The sequence below is a fragment of the Pogoniulus pusillus genome, chromosome 17 (genome assembly GCF_015220805.1).
Source record: "Pogoniulus pusillus isolate bPogPus1 chromosome 17, bPogPus1.pri, whole genome shotgun sequence".
Classification (NCBI taxonomy): Eukaryota; Metazoa; Chordata; class Aves; order Piciformes; family Lybiidae; genus Pogoniulus; species Pogoniulus pusillus.
In genome coordinates this window covers 2,664,957-2,680,339 of record NC_087280.1, presented here as the reverse complement: position 1 = coordinate 2,680,339, position 15,383 = coordinate 2,664,957, and the positions used below count along the sequence as shown (strand labels likewise).

The window sequence follows — 15,383 nt, the reverse complement described above, 5'->3', positions numbered from 1 at the left end:
GTTCCTGTTGTATTTGGCATTAAGGATCCACTTAAGATGGCACAGAATCATAGAATGGTTGGGGTTGGAAGTGGCCTCTAGAGATCATCGAGTCCAGCTGCCCTGCCAAAGCAGGATTACCTGGGGCAAGTCACCCAGGAATGCACCCAGATAAGGCTTGAAAGCCTCCAGAGCAGGAGACTCCACAACCTCTCCGGGCAGCCTGCTCCAGCAGCAAAGTTGCTCCTCATGTTGAGTAGAACCTCCTGGGTTCCAGCTTGTACCCACTGTTCCTTGTCCTATCACTGGGTACCACCACAAAGGGCCTGACACCTTCATCTTGACTTCCACCCCTCAGATATTGAGAGATATTGATCAGATCCCCTCTTAGCCTTCTCTTCTCCAGACTAAACAGCCTCAGGGCTTGCTCTCTTTCTTCATAGGAGAGATGTTCAAATCCCTTGTAGCAGAATGATCCTGTCCATAGGTCTGTATGATCTGTAGATCCTTTCCCCACCCTCCCCAGAACCCTGACCTCTGGGAGCTGCAGTTCTCCTCTGCTTTCTTGGTCAGAACTGACACTTCAAACCCAGGAGCTGAAAAGAATTCTTGCAGCTTCCACTTGGGAAAGGAGACAGCCAGAAACTACAAATAAGGGCAGGTTTGGGCTTTCAGATGGATCTAATATAATCACTCAACAAAACCTTGACCTCTTGCCTTGCTCTGTTTGTGTTTTGTTTCGTATTTGCCCTTTTGATGTCTCTAGAGTTGTGCAGAGCATAGTAAGAACAAAGCAGCAACTGCTTGGAGAAGACCAAGTAAGGAAACTGTTTGGCTCTGAAAGCCTTTGCAGTGAGAGCAGTGAGATCTGTATTTTGTCATCCTCTGTTTGCTTCTGAAGGATGGTGGAAACCACTGCCTGTTGCCAAAAAGCAGCAGCACTTCAGTTCCAGATCCATCTTGTCTTGTGGGGAGCATCCCCTGTAGTATTCAGCCTTTGTCTGCTTAGTCCCAGCAGGTTTCTGCTCTTTTTGTAGCTTCTGGCTAGAGATTTGAATGGGAAGTGGCCCTCCGGCAGATGTGGAGCAGCTGGAAGCACCTCCTCGACTTCCTGGTGCTGTTTGATGTCTTTGCCTTTGTTCCTGAGTGACTGAAAATGCAAAATGTGAACCTAGGGCTTGGGTTTGGAGTTTTTAGTACTGTGCCAGTCCTTAGTGATGCTCAGGTCTTGCTGTTTGCTCCGTGGAGGCTTTTCCTACAGACATTCTGCCCAGCCAGGATTTTATGCCAGCCTGGAATACTTTTTTCTCTTGGAGGGAGGGGGTTAGAAGGGCCACCAAATCCAGTTTGTGGTTATTCTTTCTTTGCCATCGTTTTTCTTGTCAGTGGTGCCCAGTGACAGGATGAGGAGCATCTGAACAGGAGGAGGAACCAGAGAGGGATCTTCTTAATGAAGAGCTAAAATATGGGGGGCAGACTCTTGTCAGTGGTGCCTAGTGACAGGACAAGGGGCAGTGGGCACAAACTGGAACCCAGGAGTTTCCATCTGAAGGTAAAGAGAAACTTCTTTGCTGTGAGGGTGCTGGAGGCTTGGAGCAGAGTGCCTAGAGAGGTTGTGGAGTCTCCTCTGGAGGTTTTTCAAGCCCTACCTGGATGGGTTCTGTGTGGCCTGCCCTAAGTGGCCCTGCTTTAGCCATGGGGTTGAACTGGATGATCTGCAGAGGTCCCCTGCAGCCCACAGCATGCTGTGATTCTGGAGTTAGCGGCAGCAGTGCCATGGTTAGCCAGGGCTGGCACTGAATACATCATAATCTGAGACATTGTCTTTCAAGAGGATTTGGAACTGCTGGAAATGGAGGGCTTAAAACTTAAAGCCCAGAGAATTTTTGCTCAAGAGACCTTTTGATGCAGTTGTCCAGTGTAAGCTTTTCTAATTATTTTTAGGCTTTGTGCAAAAAGTTCTAATACTTTTGAGAGCTTAACCAGTGCAGAATCAGATTCAAACCCAAAAGCTTTTGATAGTTTATTTTATTCAAATTACTGCAACTCCTTTAAGAAGAGGATTTAGAGGGAGGACTCTTTCATACCACAGATGTCTTTTGTGGAGTCCCAGCAGCAGAGCAGCTCCCAGTTAGTGGAGAGCAGCTCCCAGTTACACTCCTTTGTGGATTCATTGAATGGTTTGAGTTGGAAGGGACCTTCAACATCTCCAGTTCCTATCCCCCTGCCATGGGCAGGGACACCTTTCCCTAGACCGCGTTGCTCAAGACCTTATCCAGCCTGGCTCTGAACACTTCCAGGCTTGGAACCTCCACAGCTTCTCTGGGCAGAAGTCATCTCTTCACAGAGCCTGGGTCAGAAGCCTTTCTGGTAGAGAAATGGGTGCCTTGTAACTAGGCTAGCTGGAGAAGTAGGATGGAATTGTAGTTTGAAAGCAGTTTGGGTCACTTGAGCTTTGGCTTCAGGGATGCAGTTCATGATAGGGAAGTTCATCATTGTTTGGTGGAACCTGTTGAAAGGGAGTCACATTATGAGGAACCTTCCTTGAGCTGCTGACATCTCTTTAGCAATGTTATAGTGGAAGACAAGAAAGCAAGGCTCTACTGTAGCCACCAACACTTGGAGAGAAGCAAACCCATGCTACAGGCCAGCAACAGCTCTGCAGTCTATGCTGCATGCTGGCTCCACCTCTACTCAGCACTAGTGAGGCCACACTCAAATCCTGGGCTCAGTTTTGGGCTCCTCACTCTAAGAAGGACATTGAGTGCTGGAGTGTGTCCAGAGAAGGGCAACAAAGCTGGTGAAGGGTCTGGAGAACAGGGCTGGGGAGGAGCAGCTGAGGAAACTGGGGGTGTTTAGCATGCAGCAAAGGAGGATGAGGGGAGACCTCAATGCTCTCTACATCTCCTTGAGAGGAGGTTGGAACCAGGTAGAGATTGGCTCTTTCCTCTCTAGTAATAATTGATAGGACAAGTAGAAATGGCCTCAAGTTGCACCAGGGGAGCTTGAAGTTGGACATTGGAAGAAAATGCTTCCTTGAAAGGGTTCTCAAACTCTGGAAGAGGCTGCCCTGGGGAGGTGGTTGAATCCCCACCCCAGAGTTGTTTCAGAGCCTCAGAGCTGTGGTGCTGAGGGCCATGGTTTAGCATCAGCCTTGGTAGAGTTAGAGAATGGTTGAGCTCCATGATCTTAAAGGCTTTTTCCAAGCAAAATGAGTCAGTTGCATCCATGCTGAGATAGATTCTGGCCTCACTGTTCAGTTTATGCCTCTGTGAGAATGCAAAATCTTCCTCCTTCAGCATCCCTTGAAATGAGGACAGTCCAGCAGAGCAAGATTATAACCTGCCTACTGCAGCAGTGTGAGAACAGTGTGATCCTTGCTACCAAGGAGCAGCGACCACGGTGTTAGTGCTGTTTACAGTGGCCAGTAATGAGTGCTCTTGTAGTGCTGTAGCTTTTCTTCCTTCCCTGCAGCAGTGGGTTGTTTGCTGCAGCATTGCTGCTGAGCTGTCGAGTAGGAGGCTGGAGAAGTCCTTGTCAAGTTGAGTTGGTGTCTGAGGTTTTGAGTCTTTATTCTTGCAGCTGTGATGTGCAGCTACTGAGCAATTGCTCTTCAGACAGGACTGCTGGCTAGGAGGAGTTCCTTCATGTGAGCATTGAAGACTCAGAAACTTGTTTGCTTGCCCAAGTGTTTATGTAGAGATTCCCAGATTGCATTGGGTTGGAAGGGACCCTTAAAGGTCACTTTGTCCAAACCCCTTTCACTCAGCAAGGACATCTCCAACTAGATCAGGATTCCCACGGCCACATCAAGTCTGATCTTGAATGTCTTCAGGGACAGGGCCTCAATCACATCCCTGTTTCAGTGTTTCACCACCCTCACTGTGAATAGTTTCCTCTTAATGTCCAACCTCAGTCTGCCCTGCTCCAGATTCAAACCATTGTTCCTTGTCACTCCAAGCTCTGGTCAGAAGTCTCTCCCAACCCTCCCATAGCCTCCTTCAGGTACAGGAAGACTGCTGTAAGGTCTTCCCAGAGCCTTCTAAACAACCCCAACTCAGCTTATCTTCATAGGAGAGATTCTCCAGCCCTCTGATCATCTTTGTGGCCTCCTCTGGACCCGCTCCAGCAGGTCCCTGTCTCTCTTGTTTGTGGGGGACCTAGAGTGGGGACCCAGAGCAGTGCTGCAGGTGAGATCTCACCCTGGTAGAGTGGCAGAATCCCCTCTCTCCATCTGCTGGCCACTCTTCTTGTGATGCAGCCCAGGATGTGATTTGCCTTCTCAGCTGCATCTTTAGTCCCATCTTCTCATCTAGCTGCCCATGTACGACTCCTTCCTTCACTGTTTCATGATGTGTGTGTGAGGAGTTCATCAGGAATCTCTCCAAGGCTTTTTCAGTCCACTTTTTTATTTTCTGGAGTCTGTTGAATTGCCTTCTCCATCTTCTCTTTGAATTAGAGCCATGAACGTGAGGAGAGGGATGAAACAGCGCAGAGTTGTCAGCTCTGCAGCCCTCAGCTGGCTGCTGAGGAGCCCTGCTGTCTGGGGAGCACAGCCCTGTGCTGGGTTTTGCTGCATAATCTGTCTCAGCAGCTGCATTCTAATCTTTTCCTTCTAGAGGGAGGGCTTGGTGGGGGAAGAGACTAGCTTTAAGGCAACGTTGCTTTCAGTAGATACCTTTGAAAATAGGATTGAAGGACAATTTAGCATGTCTGTGCTCTTAGCAGGGCTCTGAAGCTGGTAAGTATTGAAGGATTTCAACCTATAATAAGGATATTTTGGCCTGAGCACCAATGTCAGTGTAACATCCCCCCTGCAGAATCCTGGGGGCTGCTGAACTAGCTTTGATGCTGTTTCATTTCCTAACTAATGAATCAGTCTTTGGGCCTGCCTGTGTGTGTGCATCACTGAAATTCCCTTTACCTTAGAAGATTGTGAAGCTCCTGGAGCTGTGGTGATCCAGCTACTTCAGGAATGTAGGTCACTTGTGTCTTAGGGAATTCCCTGCCTCCTAAGTCCAAAACAGATGGAAGAAGAGATCCAAGCAGAGTTCAAAGGGCAGCAGGCTGTGGTTTTGCCCTTTTTTTTCCCCCTGTAGACAGCTCATATAAAACAAGAAGTCTCTTCAGAGAAAAGACATCTGGCCATGAACACACATAGCAATTACAAGGACCACACCACTGAAACAGCCTTGACAACCCCCTCAAAGTGTCCTGGGTCTTGCAGGTACCTTCTAGCTGTTGTGTGTGGGAGCCTGGAGCTGCCCAAGAACATCTACCCCCAGAGTAGCAAGGATCAGCACTTTATCAGAATTAATCAGGTTGGAAAAGACCTTCAAGATCGTTGAGTCCAACTTATCACCTAACACCTTCTAATTAACTAAACCATGGCCCTAAGTGCTTCATCCAGCCTCCTTTTAAACACCTCCAGGGTGAATCTTAGAATCGTTTAGTTTGGAAGAGACCTTTCAGCTCATGGAGCCCAACTATTAACCCAGCACTAAACCATGGCCCTCAATAGCACATGGGTTGGACTGGATGATCTTGGAGCTCTCTTCCAACCTGGTTGATTCTATGATCTGCACAACTTTGGACCCCTTCCAGGGATGGGGACTCCACTACTGCCCTGGGCAGCCCATTCAGATCACCGAGTCCAACTTCTCACCTAACACCTTCTAATTAACTAAACCGTGTCCCTAAGTGCTTCATCCAGCCTCCTTTTAAACACCTCCAGGGTGCTGTGAATCTCAGAATCATCTAGTTTGGAAGAGACCTTTCAGCTCATCGAGCCCAACTATTAACCCAGCACTAAACCATGGCCCTCAGTAGCACATGGGTTGGACTGGATGATCTTGGAGCTCTCTTCCAACCTGGTTGATTCTATGATTGGCCAGAGCTGGGTGCTAGGTTGGACTGGATGAGCTTGGAGCTCTCTTCCAACCTGCTTGATTCTGTGATTGGCCAGGGCTGGGTGCTAGGTTGGACTGGATGATCTTGGAGGTCTGTTCCAACCTGTTTGATTCTATGATTGGCCAAGACTGGGTGCTAGGTTGGACTGGATGAGCTTGGAGCTCTTTTCCAACCTGTTTGATTCTGTGATTGGCCAGGGCTGGGTGCTAGGTTGGACTGGATGAGCTTGAAGGTCTCTTCCAACCTGCTTGATTCTGTGATCTACACAGCTTTGAACCCCTTCTAGGGATGGAGACTCCACCACTGCCCTGGGCAGCCCATTCCAGGCCTATTGACAACCCTCTTTGGTGAAGAAATTGCTCTTAAGATCTGCCCTGAACCTCCCATGGCGCCAAAGAAGCTGCGCCTCCCGCGGGAGCGTTCTGCTCTCCACCTCCCAACCTTCATCCCCGAGGGCTGCTTCTCCACGTCGTGCTTTTTGACTGGCAGCTGTCTGGTTGTGGATGCTGATGTCTTACCTAACTCTGTTGTTTTCTTTCCTGCACCTCATTGCTTTGCTCTTGACGAGATCTTGTTTTCTGCCGCTCTGTCACTGCGTTTCTGCTGCCCCTTCCCTTTAGCCGGGTTTGTCAAGTCGCCCATGTCAGAAACTAGACTCACGGGGGACGCCTTTGAACTGTACTGTGATGTGGTTGGGAACCCCACTCCAGAGATCCAGTGGTGGTATGCTGAAGTCAACCGGGCTGAGGCTTTCAAACAGCTGTGGGACGGCGCTCGGAAGCGCCGGGTCACCATTAACACTGCCTACGGGGCCAATGGGGTGAGTGTGCTGAGGATAACTCGCCTTACCTTGGAAGACTCTGGCACTTACGAGTGCAGGGCCAGCAACGATCCCAGGAGGAATGACTTGAGGCAAAATCCCTCCATAACGTGGATTCGAGCCCAGGCTACTATAAGCGTCCTGCAGAGTGAGTCCGGCACCTTACAGTAGTGGTTCTGTAGTACCTATAGAGGCAGTTTAGTGACCCTTGCCCCCCACACCCCTCCCTCCTCTGCTCCCCACACCACCCTCTGTTACCTTCTCCTGCTGTTTTCAACCCCGTGCTGCCCCTCTGCCTGTAGTGCTGGTGTTGTCTGCCACCTTTGTCTCTTCTCCTTAGAATCAAAGGACTTGGGGTGGGAGAGGGAGGGGGAGAGGGAAATAAATTCTCTGGCCCTGTTGTTGTAGCCCAGTGGTGAATTTGTGTCTCTTCCCTGCCCCTCTTTAGTTGTGTAGTAGCTTTCCTAACTTTGGCTTCTCCATGAGTGCCTTTCTGTTGGGTTTCTGTGTTCTTCCTGGGTCTAACCATTTGCCTTTTTTTTTCCCCCCCTCCTTTTCTTTATTTCTTCTGTTCTCTTGGAATTTCTCTGAATGCTTTCTCACGAGGTTTTGGTTGCTGTACAGACCCTTCCCCCCCAATTACACGTGACCTTGAACCTTCAGATTTTTCCATCCAGTCATGGTGTTTCTTTTCCTTTCTGAACAGCAGCTTGTTCCTAATGAGTTCTCTGATGCAGCAGCACTGAACTGATGAAGCTATTCTTAATCCAGCCTGTGAAAGGGGAGGGGAGGAGGAGGGGGGAATATCCTCCCCGTGGTGCTCAACTAATAACTTGAGCTAAATGATTTCTATCTGAGAATGCAACTTCTGGCAGCAGCAGCCAAGCTTTCAGAAGCAGAGGATATTGTTGACCCACAATTGCTTTTTTGTTCTTTGTTACAAGACTTTTTTTCTACCTTCAGCTCACTTTTACAACAGTCCCAGGCAGGATTTGGGACACTTGTACCATCAGAGTTCATAGATTCAGAGAATGGATTGGGTTGGAAGGGACCTTGAAGATCATCCAGTCCCCATGCCCCTGCCATGAGCAGAGACACGTTCCACTAGTCCAGGTTGCTCAAGACCTCATCCAGCCCCCGAGGCTGACCTTATTGTGGCCTTTCAGTATCTGAAGGGGGCCTACAAAAAAGCTGGGGAGGGATTTTTTTAGGCTCTCAGAGAGTGACAGGACTGGGGGGGGATGGAGCAAAGCTGGAGATGGGTAGGTTCAGACTGGCTGTGAGGAGGAAGCTGTTGAGCAGGAGAGTGGTGAGAGGCTGGAATGGGTTGCCCAGGGAGGGGGTTGAGGCCCCATGGCTGGAGGTGGTTGAGGCCAGGCTGGCTGAGGCTGTGGTCGGTCAGGCTGCTCTAGGGTAGGGTGTCCCTGGGCATGGCAGGGGAGTTGGCACTGCCTGCTCCTTGTGCTCCCTTCCAACCCTGCCTGATTCTATGATCTCCAAGAGAGGGAGCATCCACAGCCTCCCTGGGTAACCTGTGCCAGTGTCTCACCGCCCTCTCTGTCAAGAATTTCTTCCTAATCTCCAGTCTCCATCTCTCCTCCTTTAGACAGAAGAACCCTGATTTATTTTGTGAAAGATGCCAAACTCCTGCAGTTGCTAACAAGATGAGTTATAGGTAGAGTGAATTAAAATCTGCAACACGAGTCTGCTGCCCGGAGGTAAAGCAGAATTTACTCTCTCAGTGATTTTTCAGTGTCTCAAAGTATCAGAGAGCAGAATGCAGATAATGTCCTGCTGTTCTCCTCTGTGCATGAACAAACCTTTGATCTACCACCAGGTTTACCTGGCTACAAAAAGTCCAACTCTGTAATTAAGTCTCAGTTATGAGTTTGGGTACCTGCAAAACCCCTCCCAAAAACAATCTCTAAAGCGTGGTGCTGCAGTCAGCACTGCTGGATCAGAGACCTTCCCTTTGGAAAATGGAAACAGCATTGAGAACCTGGGGAAAAACAGATGGTGGATACAGTGATGTGGGCTGCATTGACAGTTCAGTTTGGTTGCTCAACTCAAACCTGCTCAGCTTCCAGCTCTGATGCTTCATTCTTCCTCTGTCCTTTGAGCTGCCAAAGGACTCGGATGGGTAGATCACCTGCATGACCTGTGACAACAAGAGCAGTTGCAGGAGATGACAGTGCCTTGAAGCTCACACCAGTGTCTGCTAGGAATAGATGTCTCTTAGACACCTCTCTGCCCTTCTTAGGACCTTTAGTTACTCTTGAGTGTGGTAAGTCTGTGGTGGTCCTGTGCTCCTCTTGCTGTTTGCAGTCAGTTCTAATCACCTGCTGAGGGAGAAAATTCCTTTTCGTGTCACAAGTGTGGGAATGGAGTCCTGGGAAGATGTCTCCATATGGAAAGATTTTTCTTTTCCTCTCTCAGGCTCTTGCTACTAACCTGCTCCAAGGATAGAAGCTATAACCTTTCCTCTTCCTCCCCAGTTAACATCACCTGGTTGCATCTGATGCTACTAGTTCTGGAGTGTGTTTCATAACTTCATTGCCAAGTGCCTTGTGCCCAGCACCATTCGTCTGCTTCTGTGTTTGTCATGGAGTGTGGGGCAAGTGTTGAATGCTGTAATATTCTGTGTGTTGGGAGACCTGACCAGGAAACACACCAGGTGGGCATTAAACTAGATCACAGGATGTTAAAGGTTGGAAGTGACCTCTGGAGGTCTTCCAGTCCAAACCACCCTGCCAGGGCAGGACCTAGCACAGGTCACACAGGAACACATCCAGATGGGGCTTGAAAGTCTCCAGAGAAGGAGTTATTTCCCTGCATCAGTGTTCTGACACTGAGTTATGATTTCCAGCACACTACTAAGCACATTTTCCAAGCATACAAGGTTTTTCCTGGGGCTGGGGCTGGCCAGTGGTGGCATAATTTTAACAGAACAATTTTGTACCCAGTTTTTGTAGGTTGGAAGGGACCTTAAAGGTCATTTTGTTCCAACCCCCCTGCTATAGACAGAGACACCTCTCACTAGACCAGGTTGCTCAAGGCACCATCCAGCCTGGCTTGGAGCCTCCACAGCTTCTCTGGACAGCCTCTTCCAGTGCCACCTCATCCTCATGGGGAAGAATTTCTTCCTAACGTCCAATCTAACTGGACCTTCTTCCAGTTTGAAGCCATTACCTGTCCCTACAGACCTCTTGGATTGCATTCTGGACCCAGACAGATGTGTACAGTGAAAATCCTCAGCCTGGGAACAGGAAACACAGCTGCAAATGTGTGGTGATACAAAGAGGTCTGTGAGAAGAGTCAAAACCCATTCAGTAGCCAACAGTTTTTCAGCAGTTAGCTTGCAGTCCTGCTATGAAATAGCTGTGGGAAGACTGCAGGCAGCCCCCCCAAGAGAGAGGCAGAGGAGGGACAGAAGTCAAATGCTTTTGCCATGTCAATAGTAGGCAGAGAGATTTTTCTGCCTGCCTCTCTGGGCAGTAATCTAAGCCCTTCCTTTTGGACAGAGGAGTGTCTGATGTGATGAAACCAAACCATTTGTGCTGGGTGTTTTCCACTTCCCCTCTTTCTGTGTCATAAATTTGTGTTCCATGTGCTTTGCAGATGAATATCCAAGAGCCTGCCTGCATCTGACCGAGCTTCTGTTCCAAATGTGTTACCTAACAGAATTTGCAGGATTAAAAAACCCTCTCTGCTGACTGGCAGAAAAAAAAAACCCAAGCCCAGAGATGCTGAGCACTGACCACCTTCCTCACCCTCCTGCCCTTTGCAGTGGAGGCAGCTGGTGCTGGTGGGAGTGTGCTGAGTGAAATGAGCCAGCTGGCAACAGCTTCCTCCTTGGAATTCATTTCACCCTATAAGGGATGCATCAAAGGACTCCCAGCAGTGTTGCCATGGGGGAGCCAGCCTCAGCAGTGGCCTTTAGGTGAAGCTGAAGCTGTAATGAGTGCTAGATGGATGTATTTTTGGAAGGTGGATAGCAAGGATTCTTCCATTCCCTTGAAGCTCTCTAGCAAGGATTCTTCCATTCCCTTGAAGCTCTCTGATCCTGTGTTGAAGTATCAGACAATGGTTTGAGTTAGAAGGGACCTCCAAAGGTCATCTAGTCCAAACTCCCCTGCAGTAAGCAGGAGCATCCTCAACTAGATCAGCTTGCCCAGAGCCTTGTGGAGCCTCAGCTCGGATATTTGCAGGGATGGAGCCTCAAATCTCTCTCTGGGCAACCTGCGGGGTTGGGTTTTGGGGTTTTCTTTTTAGCAATGCTTGAAAACAGCTGTGAGCCACAAGACCTTTTTCCTGTTTGGGAAGAAATCTATCTCTAACTGCTCTGCAAAGCAGGAGGAGCATCTCTCTCCACCATCCTACCAAAAGGTGGTTCTCACATGTAAGGGCAGTGCCTTCGTAGCATCTTACCACTCCTGAAAGGCTTTCTCCTGCAGGAAAAAAGGGTGAACATGCTATTACCAGGCAAGATTGTGGTGTGAAGCAGCTTGGCTTTGGTTGCTCCTGCAGGCAGCAACATGTGTGACTCATGGCCTCTTTATGCAGCAAGGCTCCCGTGTTTTTTTCTTTGTAAATGTTTGTTTGAGGCTACTTTAGAAATGAAATAGCTCCCAGCTCTCATTTTAACGTGGTGTCTATTCTGGTTTTATTGTTGTTCTTAAGTCTGGAAGGCTACTTTCAGCCATCCCTCAGCAGATTTGTGCCTTATTCACACTTAGACACATGCTGGAAGCACAGACATCAAGCAGTGTGGCCAGGAGAGCCAAGGGCATCCTGGGCTGGCTCAGGAGCAGTGTGGGCAGCAGGACAAGGGAGGTTCTTATGCCCCTGTGCTCAGCACTGCTTAGGCCACCCCTGCAGTGCTGTGTCCAGCTCTGGGCTCCTCCATTGCAGAGAGCTACTGAGGTGCTGGAAGGTGTTTGGAGAAGGGCAGCAAGGCTGGGGAGGGGCCTGGAGCACAGCCCTGTGAGGAGAGGCTGAGGGAGCTGGGGGGGTGCAGCCTGCAGCAGAGGAGGCTCAGGGCAGAGCTGATTGCTGCCTGCAGCTGCCTGCAGGGAGGCTGTAGCCAGCTGGGGTTGGGCTCTGCTGCCAGGCAGCCAGCAGCAGAAGAAGGGGACCCAGGCTGAAGCTGTGGCAGGGCAGGTCTGGGCTGGCTGTGAGGAGGAAGTTGCTGGCAGAGAGAGTGATTGGCATTGGAATGGGCTGCCCAGGGAGGTGGTGGAGTGGCTGTGGCTGGAGGTGTTGCAGCCAAGCCTGGCTGGGGCACTTAGTGCCATGGTGTGGTTGGTTGGGCAGGGCTGGGTGCTAGGTTGGGCTGGCTGAGCTTGGAGCTCTCTTCCAACCTGCCTGACTCTATGCAAGTTGTGGTGTTTGAAATACATCCTGTGCACAGGATGTTCTCCTTAGAGACAGGGAGAAGGGCAGAAATCATGCAGGAGGCCTGGCTGAGGGTAACTGTGCCACACTCTCTATGGGGCTGTCTGTGCCATACAGAGAATGATCTCAATTCAAGCCTCCACAGGTAGGGAAACCAATAGACAGAGAAGTTGCTTGAAAAGAAGTTGCCAATATCTCCTGGTCACAGGACAAGTATTTTTCCCATGTTATGGAAGCATAGAATTGTTTCAGTTGGAAGAGACCTCTGAGATCATAGCATTATCAGGATCATCCAGTTCCAATCCCCCTGCCTTGGTCAGGAACACCTCACACTAGTTCAAAATGGTCAGAGCCATATCCAGCCTGGCCTTAAAAGACTTCCAGGGATGAAGCTTCCACCACTTCCCTGGGCAAGCTGTTCCAGTGTCTCACCACCCTCATGGTGCAGAAATTCTCCCTAACATCCAAGCCCCAGTCCTTCAACCTAAGTCCATCGTGGCCATTAGAATTAGTCAGACTGGAAAAGACCTTTGAGATCATCGAGTCCAACCCATCACTTAACACCTCATTAACTAAACCATGGCACTAAGTGCCTCATCCAGCCTCCTTTTGAACACCTCCAGAGATGGTGACTCCACCACCTCTGAGGGCAACCCATTGCAATGCCAATCACTGTTTCTGTTAAGATCCACGGCCCCAGGTGCCAGGTTCCCACATTTCTTGAACACCTCCAGAGATGGTGACTCCATCCATCTCCCTGGGCAACCTCTTCCAGTGCCTTCCAGTGTGTAGAGGATGATGAATGGTGGTGTGCAGACATCTGTAATGATGTTCAGTGTGGAAACAATAACCAGTCTCAAATCAATCTGTTTTTCCCATTTAGAGATGCTCATCCATGAGGTGCTGCCTTCACCAGCGGTCAGCTGTTTGATTGTGACTTCCTTGCTGTCTCCCAGATTAGTGCAGTGCCATTCCTTGTGTAGTCTCTTTTCCCCATTCCCAATTCCCCTCTGAGCTGTAGACTTAGCATGGTGCAGCCAAGGCTGGTTGGTATTGAAGGTGTCCTTGTGTTTCAGAGCCCAGGATCAATGCCAGCGAGGACGTCGTCATCCATGTGTATGGCCCAGCTGTCACATTGCAGTGTAACCTCACCACCAGCCCCAGCCCCCTTTCTGCCAGTTACTGGGTGAAGAATGGAGAGGAGATCCCTGGCACTAGAAAATCTACTAACACTACAGAATACAAGTAAGTCTCTTGGGAATAATCTTTGTGTTCCACCAGGGAGTGACCAACTTGGCAAAATCAGCTTTGGGATGTTGGAGAACTTTAGGGTTCGTGGTTCAGCCATCAGACAAAATGAGCTGAGCTGCAGTAGAGGATCCACAAACAAAATGTGTCTGTGAATAGTGTTGGAACGGTTCTGGAATGGTTATTGTCTGCAGCTGTCCTAGGTAGATCATGGAATCCACAAAAACCTACTGCTAGCTCATCTCTTCAAGAGGAACTCATTTAGAACTGGTTGGGTTGGAAAAGACCTTTAAGATCAAGTTAAACCATTCCTTAACTGGTGCTGAACCATGGCCCTCAGCACCACATCTCTGCATATTTGAAACCCTTCCAGGGATGGGAATTCAGCCACCTCCCTGGGCAGCCTCTTGCAGTCTCTGAGACTTCCAGTCAAGAAGTTGTTTCTAATACCCAACCTAAACCTCCCCTGGTGCAACTTGAGGCTGTTTCTTTTTTGCTTTATCACTTGTTCCTTGGGAGAAAAGTCCAACCCCTACCTGTTTCCAGCCTCCTTTTTAAGGAGTTAAAGAATGAGAAGATCCAGAGAGCAATTTACATCTTCTTTGGAGTGAACCCAGCATAGACACTCAGCTTAGTTTTCTCTTCCTCTGAGTACATTGTGCAGTCTCTCTCTTGCTGGTGGCTACAGAAAGATAGATCTGCAGCTGTAAGTTTTTATTGTGCAGGGAAATGCAGCACATAAATCACTGCCAAAATCAACTGCTTTAGTCCTTTTCTGGCCTTGGGAGATGAAGGATGATGTTGTCTGAGTTATTGCTGCTGAGTTGCCAGGGCTCCAGACCTGGCAGTGTTCCAGACTGAGTCGGATGGGACCTTGAGCAGCCTGATCTAGCAGGAGGTGTCTCTGCCTATGGCAGGGGGGTTGGAACTGGATGATCTTGAAGGTCCCTTCCAATCCAGAGCATTCTAGGATTTTCAGCATTCATCTGCTACACCTATGCATGCTCTGGCTTTGCTTTTGTCTTTAAGGATGTGGAGGAGGACAGAACTTGTCCAGCCACCTCTTGCATTTCGCTGTAGCTCGTGTGGAGCAGCAAATTTGTGAGGGCTTCTGTATTCCTGAAATGAGGCCACACCATAGAGGTGATGTGAACATAAGAGGCTTGCTCAGTGATGCCATCAGAGCTGCTTTGTACCTGTAACTTGATTGTTTTTTTTTCCCTTCCATGTGCTGCTCTTGATGCCAGTATGGGCAGCAAACCATCTTTGTCTTCATAGAATCATGAAGTGGTTTGGGTTGAAAGGGACCTTCAAGATCATCCAGTTCCAACCCCCTGCCATGGTCAGGGACACCTCCCACTAGCCCAGGTTGGTCAAGGCCTCACCCAGCCTGTTTCTGAACACTTCCAGGGAGGGGACATCCACAACTCCCTGGGCAACCTGTTCCAGTGTCTTCCACTCTCACTGGAAGGAATTTCTTCTTCATCTTCAGTCTTAATCTCCCCTCTCCCAGCTCAAAGCCGTTGTCCCTCATCCCAGCACTCCCAGCCCTTGTCAGAGTCCCTCCCCAGCTCTTCTGAAGCCTGCTTCAGGTACTGGAAGGCTGTGCTAAGGTTTCCCTGAAGCCTTCTCTTCTCCAGGCTGAACAGCTCCAGCTCTCCCAGCCTGTCCCCACAAGGGAGGTTCTCTAGCCCTCTGATCATCTTATTGCCCTTCTCCAGACCCACTCCAACGGCTCCATGTTACCCTTGTGCTGGGGACACCACAGCTGGACACAGTGCTCCAGGTGGGGGTCTCACAAGAGCAGGGTACTCTTAAGCCAAAGATGAAGATCACTTAAGCAAAGCCTTACCCACTTGGTGCTAACTTGCTCTTTGAAGACCTAAGTTCATTGCTGCCCTCCTTCTTCAGCTGTTAACACCAGAACTATGTTATAGAGCAGCTGATTTCAGAGAACAGTAAGGCTTGGAAGCCATCTCCAGAGATCAAGTCCAACCCCCTGCCAAAGTAGGGTCACCTAAAGCAGGTCACA

The 15,383-nt window shown here is 49.4% G+C and overlaps 1 protein-coding gene across 2 annotated transcripts in view; it reads left to right on the top strand.

Annotated features, from left to right (window-relative positions):
• NPTN (neuroplastin) overlaps positions 1 to 15,383 on the top strand; it is a 77,258-nt gene that overhangs the window by 27,970 nt on the left and 33,905 nt on the right. For both annotated transcript variants that reach the window (XM_064157238.1, XM_064157237.1), the window contains exon 2: positions 13,180 to 13,348. In XM_064157238.1, the coding sequence (XP_064013308.1) occupies positions 13,180 to 13,348 (169 nt within the window). The remainder of the gene's footprint in view (positions 1 to 13,179; positions 13,349 to 15,383) is intronic.